This window comes from Thunnus maccoyii, chromosome 13 (genome assembly GCF_910596095.1).
Source record: "Thunnus maccoyii chromosome 13, fThuMac1.1, whole genome shotgun sequence".
NCBI lineage: Eukaryota > Metazoa > Chordata > Actinopteri > Scombriformes > Scombridae > Thunnus > Thunnus maccoyii.
The window spans coordinates 14,942,477-14,961,612 of NC_056545.1; the positions used below are offsets into that span (position 1 = coordinate 14,942,477).

The following is a 19,136-nucleotide window of genomic DNA, read 5'->3' on the forward strand; positions in this document are numbered from 1 at the left end:
AGCACAAATTGATTAACTGATCAATAAACTACCCCATTTGCATATTGTTAGACTGCTGAGTTTGCAGGTGGATCTGCATTTATCGGATTGAGGACAACCTTGTGAATATGCTGACCTTCTTTAAGTGAAATGTGGCTCTTATTACTGTAGCCCCCAGGAAAATCAGTTTATAAGTTTACTTCAGGGACTTAAGAGTTTCTGTTTATAATAGATCTGTAGCTACAGCATTAGTAAATTATTTATTAACCATTACTAAATGTCATTAGTTATAGCTTACATGCATAAAGAGTTAAAGGATACCTTATTCAAAACTACTTTTAATCCTTGAAACAGTGTAGGATGTCTAATTAAACTAAAGCAGTTGGTTAAATGGCCTTACATGTGCACATATTCATCTCACCTTTCATCATCTTTCTTTGTCTCAGTGTGCGCGTGCGAGTGCAGATTTTGCGCGCGCACGTTTGGGAGCGCTCCTGCTGTGTATGGTGACAGCCAGAAGCGCAGCGGCTTCTCAAAGCGAGAGAGGCAGAGAGTGACAGAGGGAGGAAGGGACGGGACAGAAAGAGGGCGAGACCTAAGACTGCTACGGCCGTGTCTGTGTTGGGGTGAAAAAAACCAGAGGAGAATGAAAAAGTAAAACCGTGATCCTGCAACTCTCACCTAAAGTTTGATTTTCAACAGCAGCGGCGGCGCCGGCGGCGGCAGTGCTCCATGAGCGGAAAAACAAAAGCCAAAGAGGATAAAGACCATGCCGCCAAAGGTGAGTGATGATGAACCCGAGTCAGATACAAGGAAAGGTGTAATCTTACGCGCTTTTTAACCAAGACTTTATTGTGAGCACAAGAAAGAGGATATGGTAAAGCCTTGTAATGATGCTGAGATCAGCAGGCTGACCCCTTCCCATTGTCCACTCAGGGCAGCATACAGGCAACACAGGTTGGATACTTAACGGTAGACCTATTCATAAATGATGCTACTGTTCACTGTGTTATTATATCTTTGTCTCTAATGCTGTTATAGCTTTATCACAAAAATAGGAGGAGACCCATAAACCGTTTATGGTGTAGCAAATATTGGACTCTGCTCAAGATTAAACATTTAGTATAACCTATTGTATGTCGAGTTGTAAAATCACTGACATTGGCTATTATTTGCTCCGCTGAAGCATTTTTGGCTCGCAAATCTAATTTCAGCAGTGCGCGCGCACACACAAATTAATTTTCTGTCCTCTGGACAGCAATAAAATCGACGAGCGATACACCGCAATGGAAACTGGGATACTATCATTGCCATGGAGACAAAAAAGGGAGTTGCCTGCAAGCTGAGCGCGATATGCATGATTACAGATCCATATTCATTCACAAAAAATGCAGAGAGATGCAACCTGCAGGAATGCAAGAAAATCTTAATAATCTATTGTTCAGTGTGATATACAATCAGTATGATAATTTAGAGGTATTAGTATTCACGTAAAAGCTTCATTCTCATACCATAAACAATACATATTATAGTATTTTACTCTTAAAGTTCTAAAATTGTAATTTTTTTACATTGGTTGTTGTCTTCTTTGATCTCAAGTGGAGGTTTCAGTTTATGCCTCTTATAATGACTCTAGTAGGAGTTTCTTTTATATCGATATCCTTTACTCATAAAGCAAACGAATCAATAAACAGAAAAAGCAATGAAGCCGATCCAATAAACAAGAAGGGGTGATTTATAAGATGATAAATGCACTGAGAGACCAGAACAATAATCACCTCTGTAGATTGTAAAGGAACCCAGCAGCCCTGTAATAAATGATGCCCTTATAAAACGTATAATTGGTCCTTTGCTGTTGACACTGAAGGTAGAAATGTGTATCAAACTCATATATGAAGCTATAGTTTGTGGTGTTGTCATTGTATTTTACAGTATCATCCACATTAGTAATGTGGACAAAATATTAAACCTTTTGGTGTAAAGCCCAATATAACATCACCACAAAGTAGCCTCAATAAAAACTGAACATTTGAAGTAAGGCAGTATTTATTTTTGTTATTAAGTGATTGCATTACATTGCACAGGAAAAGATCCTGACTTTGAATCTAAGTAACAACAAACCAAATATAGCACATGTCAAAATAAATACTGAAAAAAAATGATAGACTATGTCAGGGAGTCAACAAAAACGGTTACTGAGCAGTTACATATACAAATGTTAAGTGCTCTGTCTTACATCGGATGGATTGATTGATCGAGTCATCAAAACAAAGTAACACAGACACAAGAGCCCGACGATGTTTACTCTCACGATTGCTAAAAATGTTAAGTCTAAATTACTTTTTGATTAAATATCTTCAGTAATGACTCAGTCTCTCTCTCAGGTGGACAGACATGCAGGGTCATGCACTTTTCTGTATAAAAGTGGTTTTAAGGATTAGGTTTGGGTAGAACATGAACTCATTAACATCTTGTTCCTATAGACGTTAGGCTTCTAAATGCGGATTATAACTATTAGTGCCTCTGTGTGTGTGTGTGTGTGTGTGTGTGTGTGTGTGTGTGTGTGTGTGTATGTGTGTGTGTGTGTGTGTATCACAAATAAGCAGCAGAAGAGGATTGACCATTGAGACACTGTTGTTAATTAACCCTGATTGTGGCACAGCAAGGTGGCAGCAGAGGTCAGCGTTGCACAGCAATTAAAGTCCATCCGCTATATCACTGAACCACATCTGACTTCTCACTGATGTAGTGATGTCAGCATGTCCAGCAATACTGCAAGAGTGAGCACTACACTTACAGATCTGATTTATTTTTACATTTATTCAAAACTTTGTAAAATTATGGAAGTGTATTTCCACCCCTTTCATTATTAGGTGTTTTCTCCTCATAATTGGGACTTATTTTCCCATAAATATGATAATATTTCTTATAATTATGAGGTGACATTTCATACTTATGACTATCTCATATATATGACTCATAATTAGAAAGGTTTTCATAATCATGATATACTAACTAATAATCATGATATACTAAGTTATACAGTATATATGGAGTGATAAGTGATAATTTAAGTTTCTTGTAATAATGGAATAGCAAGTTATCGTAATTATGAGAAATCTTTTCATGGTTATGAGATATAAGTAATTTTTTTCGGAAATTTTAAAAAAAACTTGGATGGTGGATTAAAATCATGTGAACATTTTTGTTTTAAAATTCTATTTAGATCCTGAGAAGGCCAGGATGATATTTTCAATTACTGTATATACCAAATGTTATAACATGTCAGCAACAGAGAAGAATTTCAGGAATATTTGCACCTGCAAATTGATATTACTCTCTTCCCATGATTAATGTTATTACCCTGAAAGCAGTTTCAGTGGTTTAATAAACACTTGGAGAACAAATTTGCTTTATCTTGAAATAGCTCTATAATCTAGAGGTTTTGACTGACTGTGTGATGTCATGAAAAAAATTGGAAAATATCATGGCAAATGTGTTATGGCTCCTCCTCCTGCCATATACAACAGTAGATGAAGTCATAAACTGGGGCTCCTGGCAGTTTTAGGGTCTAAATAAACATAGAAATGTCACAGAGATGTGATAGAGTTCTCACCACAACAATGCTTTATCTATTTATGTAGTCAGCCGGTCATCAGCCATAAAGTCTGACAAGCGTTTTAAAACGTCTTTTATTTGTTTGTTTGTTTTATCTCTACAGACACAGACACTAATTTGAACACACATATAATATACAGTAGATGATACATCCTTGTTTCCCACTTCCTCCCTTTGCTCTGTTGACTGACAATATGGCGCCATCTAGTGGCTGACTATCTCAATCACTGGTAGTGAATGATAGTTGCCAAACCTTTGAATCCGCCCACTCCACCGAGTTGCCTGGTTCTAACCCTAACCCCAACCCTAACCCTAACCATAACCCTGGCGTGTAATGAGTTGACAGTTCAGTCCGATATCAGGCAAGAATGACAGCTGATACGCTCCAAAATCTGAAGGGAAGCACAACAGAGATTTAAAAAATCTCAAAAACAGTGATTGGATACTGGCTACCTGCCCAGACAATTGGCTTGGGAGCTTTTGCCAAAACGTACCTGCTGCCATCTACCCAAGGCTACAAAGCTATTTTGGGAGGCATTATGTGTTTATTCAAAGCTAAAGTGGTATTTCCTGGTATTTTCAGAGAAAGAAAGAAAGAAAAGTGACTCAGTGACTCAGTCAATCCATCTGCTTGATCTAATAGAGTTACAGTATTTCCTGATCTCACAGTCTAATGATACAATTAGGTGGTCAAAAAAACCAACAACATTTTTCTCTGGAAAGCTAGCTTTTGTTGCCTCAGAGATTTGGAAAATCAGAATGAGAAGCACATTCATTTCTTCTTCTTCCAGCTTTACTTTTCAATATGCTGAGTGTGCATGTTCTCCAGCAGCATCCTGCTTCGCTGTCTTCAACTGCTTTTATTGGCTTCTGTACTGCAGTATCTGCAGCAATCTGTAATACTGTCTGTATCAACCCAGTAATATGGACGCTCTTGTATTTTAACAGGCCTCTACAGGAAGCACTGTAACAGCACAACAACATAATGGGCTGATAATATAGAGTTATGGGTGGCCATATAGAGTCTGCATGTAATTCTGGACTGGCAGCATTGGGTTTGCTCAGAGAGTGGTTACTATATAATGTGCTATGATGGCGCTCATTGAGGATAGCCCACAGACCCACTGAGAGAGATAGTGCAAAGCCATTAATGTAGGCGTGTGTGTATTTGTGTGTGTACTGTGTGAGTTTGTCTCTAAAATCCTGCAAAACAAGGACATTCTGTTGGTCTTTATTTTTCGTTGCCATGGTTTTAGATAAGAATGTTAATTTATTTATGATGAGAGTCTTAACATTTTTTTCAAATCAGCATATTCTTCTGTCTGTTAGGTTCATCTGTACCATCTTGTTCCAGCGCTTCATAGACGTGAGTGAAATATTGAACCACAAGACTCCATGTATTTTGGTTTCAATGGCATCATTTTATACACTTTTTTTTAGTTTTTGGAAAGTTTGGGGTTCCTGCTAGAATCTAAAATAATGTGATGTGGGTTTGAACAATGTTTGGCTGCACAGGATTAGTTTGAAATGAGGGTTTAATCAGAATAGAAAACAAAAAGAGAAAAAAGTTCAGGTTAGAGGTAGTTTGAGGGTGAGAAGAACAGTTATGAATATGCTGTTATGTTGTGTTGTGACTAAGAATTGTGACAAACACTGAAATTGATAATTTTTTAGGTAATTTGTTATTTTTTTAGACAATTAACCAGATTTATTTCAGTCAGTGTTGCTGGGGATTTACCTCTACCTCTTTGTCAAGTAGTTTCCCTGTGTTTTACTTTGTCTTCGTATGTTTCTGTACATGATGATCCACTTGAGTCACAGTCACAAAGGCAGCTTTACTCAATAGTCATATCAAGTGAACTGCAATTCACACCATGTTTCAGTTTTTACGTTCTGACTATCTATCCACTTCTATAACTGAGTTAGAGCTGAAAAAATTAGTTGATAAGTTCAACGACAGAAAAATAACTTGCTAATTGATCATTTCAGTAATTTTTCAAGCAAAAATGACAAACAATCCCCATAGAAATTTGCTGATTTTCTCTGTCTTATTCAATATTAAACTGAATAGTGTTAGGTTTTGGAGAGTCTGTTATGAAAACAGGCAATTACCTTGGGCTTTAGGAAATTGTAATGGGCATTTTCACTATATTTTGTCATATTATAGACTAAGTGATAGATCAATTAATTAAGAAAATAATAAGCAAATTAACTTATAATGTAAATAAATTAGTTTAACTAGTTTTCAGAAATAAAAAATAGTAAAGATATTTAATCTGGCAAGGAGAAATAAAGTCTTGTGTATGGCTATTATGTTCAGGTTTTTGGATAAAGGTCAGGGGTTAATGGGAGTCCTCATAAGCAAAATAATATAAATGTGTGCTTATGTGTTTGTGAATGTGCCCAATTAATGTCTCCTGAAAGTTGACAGTTACAGTTCAGTTTCTCTTACTGTAGATCACTGGCACACACAAATAGCAAGCTAATAGACAAACACACGCACGCACGCGCGCGCGCGCACACACACACACACACACACACGCTGCTTCCTTGATAGATCCTTGGATTTGAGAACTGAACAGCCTCCTGGCTCCCTCCTTCTCTTATTGTGCCAGATCAGCGGGGCCTCGAGATGAATCATTAATGACCGGTTCCAACAGCTTAATGGCCTCTAATGTTCTGTAATGATCTCCCGTCAACGCCATGTGCGAGGCCTTAATGGATCCAGTACCGTGGAGAATTCTCTGGTTTGAACTTCGGTAATTCCTCCTCTTTTCGTCGAGAAGCGCACAACAGGAAGTGCGGAAAGCCATGATCACAAGACTCCTGAGCAGCACGGGCGCAGCATGAGTTTCCCTCTCCGCCGATCGACCTCAGGTAGGACCAGAGGGAACGAAAGAAATAACGAGATTTGACTCGGCCTGTAGTAATAAAAATCTTAAAGGAAGCTGTGCGAGTATGAGCTTAACTCGGCACTTTGGGAATAGGCGGTTATGTGAGAAATGGGATAAACATATTGTATAATTAAGTACAGTAAAGTAAACAGACGGTTGGGAAGTATCTAAATGGAAATTGCAAAAATACTGTATTCATGTTTTTAATGATGTTATGGGAACAGTTGGTTGTTGGTTTTAGATACTTAACTTTTCACTTTTGTTAAGTTGTGTTTGACATAATTTGATCTCTTTAAAATAATTTGAGGAAAACGTGTTTTCACTCAATTTAAAGTTGAGGTGCTGTCCAGGGTGCTGAAAACAGCTCCGGACGCGCCCTTCCTCTGAGTCGCCTCTAAACTGAACTGATCTACTGACTTCAGAAAAAACACAGTTTTATCCGTTAATGCTGGGACTTGCTTTTTAAAAACACTTATATATACATTCATGGTGGATGGCCTTGTAGTTTAAATTATTCTTCTGAATCTACTGCAGCCTTGACAATAAATCCATATCAAACAACACAAAACACAACTTTTTAAATATTATACTTGAGCAAACAGAACTTTTGGTAACATTTAAATGTTAAATTTTTTTACTGGCTTAATATGACTTAAACCAGCAGCCTCAAAGACTGTGAATCAAACGTCTCAGCGCTTTGCACTTGGACTTATCCCTTTATCCCTGTCAAAATCCATGTTGGCCTGCAGGGTGGATTCTAACAGTATGTCTCCTGTCCAATAACAAAATAACATTAATCAAAACAACCTTCTCTTAAATTTTACCTTAACTAAAATTCACAAAAATGTCCTGAAAATTACTGTATGTCAACTTATAAAATGGATACACAATTTCATAATAAAAGTGTATCACACAGTTCACTGCTCTAACTTCTAAAGGCCTCAGCGGTTTGCTCTACAGTGTTTAACTGTGTTGTGAATGCTGCTGGGTTGATTAGACTCTAACTGGCATTCCTGGTTAGACTGAGAATCACACACATAAAGACTCCATAGCTCGCTCTCTCTCTCTCTGGGCATGTGCTGTAAATATACTGTAGTTTCCTCTGTCATAATTAACTCCTTCTTCTCAACCTCTTTTTGTCTTAAACTGCCTGTAGGGGGCGCAACCGAGCTCCAACCAAATCTTTGACCCATAGAATAGACCAGGGGTTTTCAAAGTCTGAGACTATTGGCCTCCCCTCAGACAAAGCTTGTAAAAAGCACCCACAACTCCTCTTGTTTACTTGCTTGGTTTCGCTCAATTCCTGGATGCCTATGGGATCATGATTATGTTATTTGATCCCATAGACGCTCAACAATTGAGCCAAGATAGCCTGATATTGCTGTTTGACGAAACTACACCAAATACAAAAAGCGTACAAAAAGTATGTCTGAAGGCATTTATTTGTTTTTGACTCTGGAAAATTTGGAAAACTTATTTCACTTATTTCCACTGCAACAACCTGTCACATGTTTATGTTTCTATTTTCAGATTATTTGCACACTCTGATTTGTTCATTCAGTATTAAATCAAGGATTAATTATTCAACTGGGATATTTTTTAATCCTGGAAACAAATCTTATCCTAATTCTTCCCTTTATGTTGTTTGGCTGCTTATTTGTTTGATGACCTTTATTGATAGACTTCTCCGTAACATTTGAATTTGTTATTGTGGCGACTGAAGACAAAAGGTGTGCATTGACAGTGTTTGTTTCATGTTCCTCAGAGTCACCTTGTATCTGGTTTGTTTACCCTGCAGCTTGTATTGTTACATTTTTCAAGCTCTTGTTAAATGTGTGTGGCTTTTGCTCTTAGGGTCACGTGGTGTGGGTTTAAAAGCTGGGGTCTCATAAATGAAAGATGAAGGACTAGACTTACTGTAGCTTTCAGTCATTTCATTACATTGGCGGTATGTTTTTTAGATGAGACAGACTGGTTATGAAATCTTTCATGGCTCTCTCTCTCGTGAACTGTACATTTACACGTAAACTATACTTATCTGCACATTTACAAAGGTCTTACCTAACCAGAAGGTTATGGCTGTAACTTCAACTCCGTCATTCAAGGTAAGGCTGTAGGCTCCACTTCAGTGACCGGGTCCTGACCTCAGTTTCTGTCCACAGTCCATCACCTTCTGCTCCTCCTCCAACTGGCTGATGCTCATAGTGGGCTGTAGGTTACTGAGTTTGCCTCCTCTCCAGTCATGTAATTTACTGCTCACCACATCCTCTCGCTCTCCACTCATCGATTTCCACTACCTTTCCCACTGGAGAACAGCATGCACTGGCTCTGCCTGCTGTTTGGAGCCAGGTGCCACAAGTCGACTTCTGCTGCAAGTCACACGGCTCCTTGTCCACCTCTTCGTCTTCCTCTATACTACTCGGAGTTGCAGTTGCCATGCGCCATTGCAGTTGTATCTCGCGCTGACAGCTGTGCATCTGTTTTCCTGCGGGGGCTGCCGGTGGCCGGCCGACATGCATGAAGTGGCTGATTGGTGCTGCATGTGTGTGTGTGTGTGTGTGTGTGTGTGTCTGCTCTGGTGCGAATGCAAAGGGAACATCTAGAAAACGACATCCAGACAGAAGTGCTGTATCCGTCACCTCTTTCTCGCACGCTGCAGCCTTTCAGCAGTGGTGAACCTCTGCACCAAAAGATGAGAGCCCCTCCTTTCTCCCTCCCTCTCTTCCTCCACTTTCTCACTCACACACACTCCATAGGTCTCTCTCTCATCTGTCACCCCCTCCCTTCACTTCATTTACCTTTTCTCTATCTTTATTCCTCACAGTTTCACTATATTTCCCCCACATCTCCTCATATATGTAATATTCTCTTTCCTTCTGTCTCTCTCGTTTCCTCTTTCTCCCTTTCTCACACTCAACATATATCTCTCACTCTTCTGCCTGTCTTTATTTTTTCCTCCTCTCTTTCATTCATCATGCTCTTTTCATAAATCCATTTCTAGGTTGTGTATTTTCCACAGGCTTCTCTCTCTCTCTCTCTCTCTCTCTCTCTCTCTCTCTCTCTCTCTCTGTCTCTCTCACTCACACAGGCTCACTCAATATCTCATTTTCTCTCCCCCGCCCCCCTTTCCCATTATTCCTCATCTCATTCATTCACTTGTCTGTCTCCTCTGTCCCTCTTATTTCTCTGTTTATTTTCTTCACCCCTCCCTCTATATTACACCCACCGCCCTCATCTCTCTCTCTCTCTCTCTCTCTCGCTCTCTCTCTCTCCCTGCCTGCCTATCACACATCAGTATTCAGTATAACACGTAAATATCATGCCACGTGGGGTTCACAGGGCTACAGGTGCCCTATGAGAAAAAGCTGCCCCAACTCCCCCTCATCACACCCCAACCCCATCCGACCCCCTCAGACACACACACACACACACACACACACACACACACACACATAGGCTACACACACATAACACACGTACACACACTCTCCCCCCACCCCCCACCCCTTCCCACTCCCACCCTCCTCGTTCTGCAGGGCTGCAGCAGTTTTATGAACGGCACGGCTGCATCATGATCCTTTTCCCACTGAACCAGCCCCGAGCTGTTTCATTGACAAACATTCCGGTTGCTGCATTTCTGTCACGGACAGCGTCGAGGAGCGGAGTGTCGCCGGGGGAGCGGTGCAGAGCAGCAGCAGCAGCGGCAGCAGCAGCAGCAGCAGCAGCAGGAGAAGAGGAAGCAGCAGCTGCAGTGGTCATCAGCAACAACCACCGGTGTCGTTCGCACCAATTTATAAGCTGTTGATTCGCCACTTGGACCGGGACTGGATCATCACGCCCCCCTCCCCACCCCCTCTCCTCTCCACTCTCTCGGGACAGCCAGAAGAATCACCTGAGGGGGGAATCAGACAGCTTTTGCCACTCAGACCCCTTGGGGGCGATGTGAGGCGGCGTCGTTAACGCTCACTCACGGGCAGATTACTGGATTTGTTTAACCACTTCCATGAGGCGCCCGGACGCACTGATGGAGCATTCTGGACGCTTTTTCAAATCACGGATATCTGCGAGACTGCAGCGGCCGGTGTGTGATGCGAGCTGAGCCGTGGGTGGTGTAGACCCCCCTCCCCAGTCCCCGCACCCCACACACCCTCACCGCCTTATCCGCGCACCACCCCTCCAACCGGGACGCACAGCCTTGTTTCACTCCACCGGGGGAACATGTCCCGGGCAGCGGCTATCGCCAGCTCCCTGATCCGTCAGAAGCGACAGGCAAGGGAGCGGGAGAAGGCGAATGCTTGCCGCGGCAGCGGCAGCCCGAGCAACAGCAAAGGCACAAACGAGAAGCCGAGCAAGCTGAACGTGTTCTCGCGTGTCAAATTGTTTGGATCGAGGAAGAAACGGAAGAGAAGGCGACCACCAGGTCTGAGGGCGGGGGAGCGAGAAGTGGGAAAGCCATGAGCTGCATCACCACCTAAACCATGCATACCATCACGACCACCACCACCATCACCATCACCATCACCATCACCATCATCACCACCAACCAACACCATTTTCTCTCATCACTTCATCATTCGTGGATAGTCTCCTTCTTGGCAGTGGCTCAGGAATTAATCCTGTTGCATGACACCACAAACATCACATGTAAATAACTTTGTATTGTTGCAGCAGCATGTATCTGATAACTGATGGAGATCTCAGAGAACAGGATCCTAATGTAAACAGAACTGGAGCTGTTCTTACCATCATGTTACATCTGTCAATTATTCTTTGAGATTTATTTGAGCCATGATGTACAACGGCTTACGGATCAATATTGGGCCCTCAAGGCCCAGTGAAAATATAAACAGCTTCTCGTCCTCTGACACTTCCGGCTTCCTGAAGACTGCTGGATGTGATACATGTGATCACATGACAGTAATAAGGAATAAATGCAGTTCATGTATCTCCTCCCCTTTCCTGTCCTCTCAGAGCCCCAGTTAAAGGGCATTGTGACCAGACTTTCCAGTCGCCAGGGCTTCCAGCTGCAGATGCAGCCTGATGGCACCATTGATGGAACCAAGGATGAAGACAGCACCTTTGGTAAGTCTAACTCTGGCCTTCAGACATACAGAAAATGATACTGACCATCCATTTTTTTCCATATCCAGTGATTTTCTATCTTAAAAGTTATGGGAAAACAAATGTGTTACTCCAAGAATGGCAGATATTATAAATACAATCTTTAAAAGCATGTAAACTAGTTCTCTGTCTCAGTATCAAGCAAATAAATTCTTTAGCGTTCATAAGGTAAAGATATAAAGTAAAAGAAGATAAACACACATTACTGTACAGTAGAGATTGAAACCTTTCTTTCTATTGCATTCTTACTAATAATATAGCTCTATTACTTAAAGGTACAGAGTATCGCAACATATTGAAGGTTAAATATCTTCCAATAGCTTATTTAGTTTGAGTTCAGACTGGAGTTATCAGCCAAAACCAGTTTAAATCCAATTTTAAGACAAGTTTCACCCGGAGGAAATCTGTCTGAGAAAGGAATTTGAGCTCAGTCGCTCCACAACATGTCAAGTGTTAATGGATTTAGTAAACTGGAGCATGCTTTTCCTACAGATATCAGGTGGCTAAATGGTAATCTATCTGTGTTAAGTGTCTCCTGGTTAAAGAAGCAATAGATTAAATTTACAGAGGACGTGCAGTGCAATACTCAAATCCCCGAAAGCTTGAAAAATACGAGGTCGCACTGAACCAGTGAACAAATTTTCTTTCGCTCGCTGTCACTCTCTTTCTCACAAACACACACACACACACACACAGCCTACCGACGTGTGATTGATACGGCTAATTCAATTCTGTTGTTGTGGTTCAGACGGCAATCACTCTCCTCCTCGTGCGCAGCTGGTGTTGCCAGCGTCGCGCATTAATCTCTGCTACTTCTCAGGCCACCAACTGTTGTGTGCAAAGAGGAGGACGCAAGGAGCAGAGGAAGTATCCTTTAATTAGATGATTACATGCTGTGTACATCACGTAAACGCCCACCCACATGAAATCATTCGCCTGCGACTGGGTTTGAATGGATAATCCATGTAATCCACATCTCCATATAAAGAACATGGTTGGCTAAATGAGTGTAATTAAACGAGGGCCTTGCTCATCAAACTGCCTGGAATAATTACAGTACATCTCTGCTACAGAGCGCACTGTATACTGTGGAAACAATATAATGGCTTTGCTTGTGCCCACTGAGTGCAAAACAGTGGGTAAACAACAACAACAAACAGAAATCACATACCTATTATCAGTTTCGTGATGTATGTTTTTTTTTTTTACTGCGCACTAAAAATATGTTTATGACGAATCTTTAAAGTTATACACACACTGTAGATCCTTTATGTGCTCATCCAACATGCCTGGAAATCCCTTCGAATTAAATCTGACAGTCTTTGCTTTAATGTCATATTCCCTGTAAAGTATTAAGAGTGTGGAGCCCAAACAACTCAACATTGCTTAAGTAGCTTATGTTTATGATTCGTGCTTTAAAAAACACAAGCAGCCCTTGAACCCTGCAGTGTCAGTAAGCCTGGAAATGTCCTTGTACGTATTGAAAGGTACAGCAGGAATGAGTCCTGAAATGATTAGTTGAACCATTTGATCATCATTTCAATCACTTATTACACAAAATGTCAAATATTCTCTTTTTAAATGTGAGGATTTGCTGCTTTTCTCTGTCTTATATCATTGTAAGTTAAATATCTTTGGGTTTTCACCATTTAAAGATGCCACCTTTGGGACTGTGAAGCTGTGACGGACATTTCTCATTACTTTCTGACATTTTATAGACTAAATGATTGATTACAAAAGAATGGTCGACAGTCGATAACAGAAATAGCTGTAAACACGGATTCTGCGGATTTTTGGGTTGAAACTTGTCCTTGCACTATCAAATGTTTACTAGTCCCTGTTTTGCTGCGTGCCTTTTGATCATTTCCACCCTTTTTATCCCACGCTTAACACCAGGCGCTAAATCATCAGTGTAATTCAGCAACCTTAGTGCCTGACTGACCTTGTAAAATAGGTTCTTTGTGGCAAAATGGAGGTGCCATCCTACCAGACGCTACATTGATATTGATGAGGATTTTTCTCTCTGTTTCTCTCTGTGTTCGCTGCGTGAGCGCTTGTTTGTTTGCTGCATGTGCTTGTGTGGTTACTGTGTCTGTGTGTGTGTGTGTGTGTGTGTGTGTGTGTGTTTGTGTGTGTGTGTGTTCATGTAGCTGTGTTCAACCTGATCCCAGTGGGGCTTCGTGTGGTGGCCATCCAGGGTGTCCAGACCAAACTCTACCTGGCAATGAACAATGAAGGCTTTCTCTACACCTCTGTAGGTCACATGCACAGACACACACACACACACCATCATCATCATCATCATCATCACCATCATCATCATCATCATCACCATCATCATCATCATTACAGACCAAAATCTCTTCTATGGGTCGACTCGAGTGTTGAAACAGCAGCTTTCAGTGTGACCAGTCTATCATTATCATCCTATCATCACATCAATACTTTAACCAGTGTTGCCTTGTGAGTCAGCTGCCACCAGGTGTTATAATCCAGTGCCTGAGGCTTCCTTATCTGTCTACTGATGTTGTGGCTTCCCAGGATTGATTTCAGATCATCCTCCAGCCTCTTTTTGTTTATCTCCCTCCAGTCAGTCTTTGATAGGAAGATTACTTTGTGCCCATTTACACAAGGCACCTGAAATTTGCTTTTATGCCTTTCTCAACTAGATTTACACCATATACACTGTGCATATATTTTCTGAGACAGGTCAGAAGGCAGTGTTGGCTGCAGTGCAGTGTATTAAGTGGCTCACTTTAGCTCTTGAGCGCTGATGGTGGGTGGTGTAGATGTAATAATGAAAAAGAGTCAACAAAAATAACATGTATTTCCTCCAATATAAACAAGGCTGCGAGGCTGGCAGATGAAAACTAACAGAGAGGAAATAGAAAAAATGGCACCACATCTCAATGCAATAACAGCCACGCTGCTACGCCTGTGCAGGCACGTTTGCCACCACCGTATCTGGCCAATCACATCCAGTCCTGGATGCTTTGGGTTGTTATTCTGAGGGTGTGGGCTTCAGTCATAACACTGATATCACTTGTATCATCTTCCCACCTGATATTAAATGCACATTACAAACACAAACACACAGAATATTTACATATATATATATATATATATATATATATATATATATATATATATATATATATATATATATACACACACACAAAGCACATTTGTCTGGCTTTTCTTAGTAAATCTACTTGAAGATCATACATACACAAAACCTGCCCTAATAAACATTCATACAGGATTAATGGATGACAAAGAGCATTCCTTCTGTATCTTTCCGTTTCCCCCGGCAACCTGCATGGGCACCATCTTTCTCTCAGTGGGCTGGTTGGTATTCAAGGGAGTAGCCGGTTGCCATGGAGACGCAGGAATAAGGAAATGCAAATGTCAGCTGTCCTAAGTTGGTGCAGTTTGTTCTCAGAGAGACTACAGCCTGGCCGCGATAATGATTCAAAGAGCGGATCAACTGATGGATGAATAGACTGACGAGGATACGGAAGAATGATCAAACACTTTTAATGGAGTTTACAAACTCATATCCTCTTTAACTCCCCTCCGTCTCTACAGCTAACGCCCCCACCTGTCTATTTAATCACCTTCTCTTCTTCTTTCTTTTTATAATCTTTCTTTTTATTTGTCACATTTCCTCCTCAGGAACATTTTACCCCAGAGTGTAAGTTCAAGGAGTCAGTGTTTGAGAACTACTACGTCACCTACTCCTCCATGCTGTACCGGCAGCAGGCCTCCGGCCGGGCCTGGTACCTGGGACTCAACAAGGAGGGTGGAATCATGAAGGGGAACCACGTCAAGAAGAACAAGGCTGCCGCACACTTCATACCGAAACCGCTCAAAGGTAAGACTAGTGAATAAGTGATCTGCACTTCACCACTTAGTAGTAAAACATCTCACAGGCAGCGACTAAAGTTACAGTTGCACTGAAGTGGACTTTTATTCTGCAGAGATATACATTTTCCTAAACTTTAACAACTTTATACACGTTTGAAACATCAAAATAATCTCTCTATATCATTAAAGTCCCACTCCACTCAAAAATATGTTTTACTTATTGTTACTTCATTTGAATGTTTCACCTTCTCTATTCAGAGTAATGTATGTTTTACACTAAAAGGCTGTTTTCACATTCATCTACTGAATGTTGCTCTGTGTTAAATCTGAGTTAAAGATGTGTATGTATGAGCAGGATTTTGTGACATCACAGCTAGTTTGGAAACCAGTCTTGTTTCAATATGCAGCTTACAGAATGAGATGTAAAAACCTGAACTTCCAGTTACACTGACAATGGACTTTTCAGTAAAATAAGACTAATCTCTGACAGTTGACAGTTAAAATGAAAATAGGAAGGAGTAATTGTAATTTTATGAAGTTGTAAGTAGTTTATTTAACTTGTTTTGATGAAAAAAACAACACAAATTATTATTCAAAACTGTGTTATAATGTCTTAAAAATGTATGGAGGGTATATTCATGACTACATAAGCAACAATCAACGTTATGAAACATCCTTAATTATAATTTAATAAGCGTAACACTTGAAAATCTCTGTGGGTGTGGGATGATAAGATTTGATTGACAGTGGGGTCTCCCTGGTGGCATAATCAAACAAACCACCGCTGTCTTCAGGCTGTGACTCAGATTCTTACATTGCTTATGTCTGATTGGTGTATGGAAATATGTGGCATCACCTTTTTGAGCTGCATCCTCTTCAAACCACTCAGACAACCAGACAAAAACAAATCCTGCAATCTCTCATGTGAAATAAGGTAATTCATTAGTACATTCTGTTTTATGTTTATATTGATTCAAACAACTGAAAAGTACTTCAGGAAACTTGGACTAACTTACAGCCCAACACCCACCTACACTCAGTTTCTTGAACTTCTTATTTGTAAAACTCCTTCATAGATCTGTGTAAAAAGATTTAACTTGATTTTATCCAAGGGAGACGTGGTTTAAATGGCACCAGACAGAGATAAAAACATATCCTAAATATATGGTGTAAATGCAAGAAAGTACACATTACAATCTAAACAAATAGTGAAAAAATACTTATGGAAATAAAGAAATGAGAAGAGCACATATAGAGAGAAACACAAAGGTGGTGTATGTAGGTAAATCAGGATGTCGTCTTTAAAGCAGCTATAATCAATACTTCCGTATTAACAATCGACCGCATGACTACTTGTGATTGTGTGGTGAACCCACAGAGAATTATCACCTGACTCTGTAGTTCCCCTCAGCTCTGCAGAGCTTCTTAGCACTTTCATCTCATTGTTTTAGTTGTCTGGCAAGCAACTTTCCTGTTTTGCTCCACTCTCCCCCACTGTACACTACCTGCCCAGCACCAAATGACAGACACATACGGTTTGCAGCTACCAGCTGAACAAAGTGGATCATTTAGCAGCTAAAGAGCCAGATATTTCCCTCGGGAGCTGGTGGAAAGCAAAACAAAGCTAAAAGGAGAGTGATTATTGGAATTTGTATTCATCAGGTGGACACAATCACGATTCCAAATGAATGCTAATGCTGCTCCTTATCTACTGGATGTGTAAATAGGCAACAGGCTCGACACATTAACGGAAAAGTTGATAATATGTCAGTGTTGTGTTTGATTCTGCTGTCTCCAAGTAAATTGGGGAAAAATGAAAAAATGGAAAGAAACACTAATTAATTCTTTTTTGAGAGAATATCGTTTATCAGTGTTTATTTTATGCTGACCACTGACTAGAGATCATCACCCACATTTTATGGAGCGTTATATCTTAAAAGTTGGCTTTGCAGGAATTTCCCACTGACAGTAAAATTGTTATATTATTGTGAAACCAGGATTAATTAGACTGTTGATGTAATGCAAACCTTTTGGTTATCAACAGTCTGTTCAAGGTAAATGTACCAAACTGACTGAACAAGGCTGTGAATACCAAACCTGAGTGATTCAGAGCAATAACATTAATTTAATTAATCATTCTTGTCTTGTGTGTGTGTGTGTGTGTGTGTGTGTGTGTGTAGTGGCCATGTACAGGGAGCCCTCCCTCCATGATCTGACAGAACTCTCACGGTCAGGCAGTGGTACGCCGACCAAGAGTCGCAGCGCTTCGGCCCTACTTAACGGCGGAGGGAAGTCGCCCAGCAACAATGACTTATCCTAGCCCCCCCACCCCTCACACCTCACACACACACACACACACACATTCACACACATTCACAGACATACAAACACACACACACACACATGCACAGATCTCAGGCCGACATGCCCACGCATCAGGCTGGTGAGGGGTAGGAGGAGGTGAGGAGTAGATGAAGGAGGACCGGAATGTGTTCTTCCACTTCACGGAGCCCACTGTGACTGACTGTGATGTAAATAAACCAAGGACAATCAATCCGTCTGACTCTGCCGCTCTGGTCTGCAGAAGGACAGGACCTGTGAATCTCTTCCCTTGACTACTCTTCCTGCTGTATCATACCCATAGTGAACAAGGGAGGGAGAGAGAGAAACGAGGGATAGTGAGCGTCAGTCAGTCACACAGTCAGATAAACAGACTGTTACAGAGAACCAAAGAGTCCAAGTATTAACTAACTAAGTTATTGCTATGAAAAGGCAAGTGGCAAGAAAGTTACAGAACGACAAAAAGGAAGGAGGGAAGGAAGGTCTTTATCTATTCTACCGTACGCTATGTTTACACAGAGCTCATGGGGTCAAGTCATATTTTTAAAAATGACGAACGTATTCCTTGTACACTTATAAGGATTGATCATTTGTTTGCATGCAGGTGCGCCTGTGTGTGTGTGTGTGTGTGTGCGTGTGTGTGAGTGGTCGAGTACATGCTGTGGTTGCAATAGGTGAGTTGTGTGTGTGTGTGTGTGTGTGTGTGTGTGGACAAGTGAGAGCGAGTGTGTGCGCACGCATGTGACTGGGGGGGATTTTACCTTTTTAAGATCTGTTGTATATCAGACAAACCTCCTGAGGGCTTTAGCAGGTTAAAATAAGGTTTACTGTATATGCTTCCATGCTTACTTCTTACAAGCAATGCTGTTGTTTATCTTTCCGTTTGTCGTTGTTGTCCCTTGCTGTTTGTTTGTTTGTTTGCTGTTGCATGGAAGCTTGTGGACCTCTGCTCAGTAGCAGCATGCCGAAGGTCCTTTTTTTTTGGGTCGTACGTGTTCCTGACCAAAAGAGAACACTAGTGAGCCAATAGTGTCATACCATAACACTAGTGAACCAATGTGAGGGTGTTAGAACACTACTGGACCAATAGTATTGCACCAGAACATGAGTGGACCAATGGTGTTGGACCAGAACTTTGGTGAACCAATGGGAGCACAGATTAACTTAATATTTTGGTTCCTGCTGTGGACAAACTAGAAATGCACTAAATAAACTCTTTCTAAAGAAGTGACTGTCTTGTCTTTTTTTTTTTTTTCATATGGACCTGGATTGATGTTGAAATGCTTCAAGTCTAGTTCACAATATTAGAAAAGTAGA

The 19,136-nt window shown here is 40.9% G+C and overlaps 1 protein-coding gene across 4 annotated transcripts; it reads left to right on the plus strand.

Moving 5' to 3' along the window:
* The first annotated feature begins 424 nt into the window (after nucleotides 1–424).
* fgf13b (fibroblast growth factor 13b) lies at nucleotides 425–19,018 on the plus strand. 4 transcript variants are annotated; one of them, XM_042432326.1, is made up of 5 exons: nucleotides 425–760; nucleotides 11,463–11,573; nucleotides 13,763–13,866; nucleotides 15,288–15,486; nucleotides 17,660–19,018. In XM_042432326.1, exons 1-5 carry the CDS (start codon nucleotides 712–714, stop codon nucleotides 17,797–17,799), a joined length of 603 nt encoding a protein of 200 aa, XP_042288260.1. In that variant the 5' UTR covers nucleotides 425–711; the 3' UTR covers nucleotides 17,800–19,018. The 4 variants fall into 4 exon arrangements, with proteins under 4 accessions (XP_042288260.1, XP_042288261.1, XP_042288258.1 ...); XM_042432327.1 differs by lacking the exon at nucleotides 425–760 and adding an exon at nucleotides 6,194–6,474; XM_042432324.1 differs by lacking the exon at nucleotides 425–760 and adding an exon at nucleotides 10,021–10,911.
* The last annotated feature ends 118 nt before the right edge of the window (nucleotides 19,019–19,136 follow it).

Bases quoted from the DNA above. Each gene is read 5' to 3' on its own strand.
- fgf13b (XM_042432324.1), top strand. From the start codon at position 10,710: ATGTCCCGGGCAGCGGCTATCGCCAGCTCCCTGATCCGTCAGAAGCGA. The intron at 10,912-11,462 runs GTCTGAGGGCGG...CTGTCCTCTCAG, and splicing joins GAAGAGAAGGCGACCACCAG to AGCCCCAGTTAAAGGGCATT. The intron at 11,574-13,762 runs GTAAGTCTAACT...GTGTTCATGTAG, and splicing joins GGATGAAGACAGCACCTTTG to CTGTGTTCAACCTGATCCCA.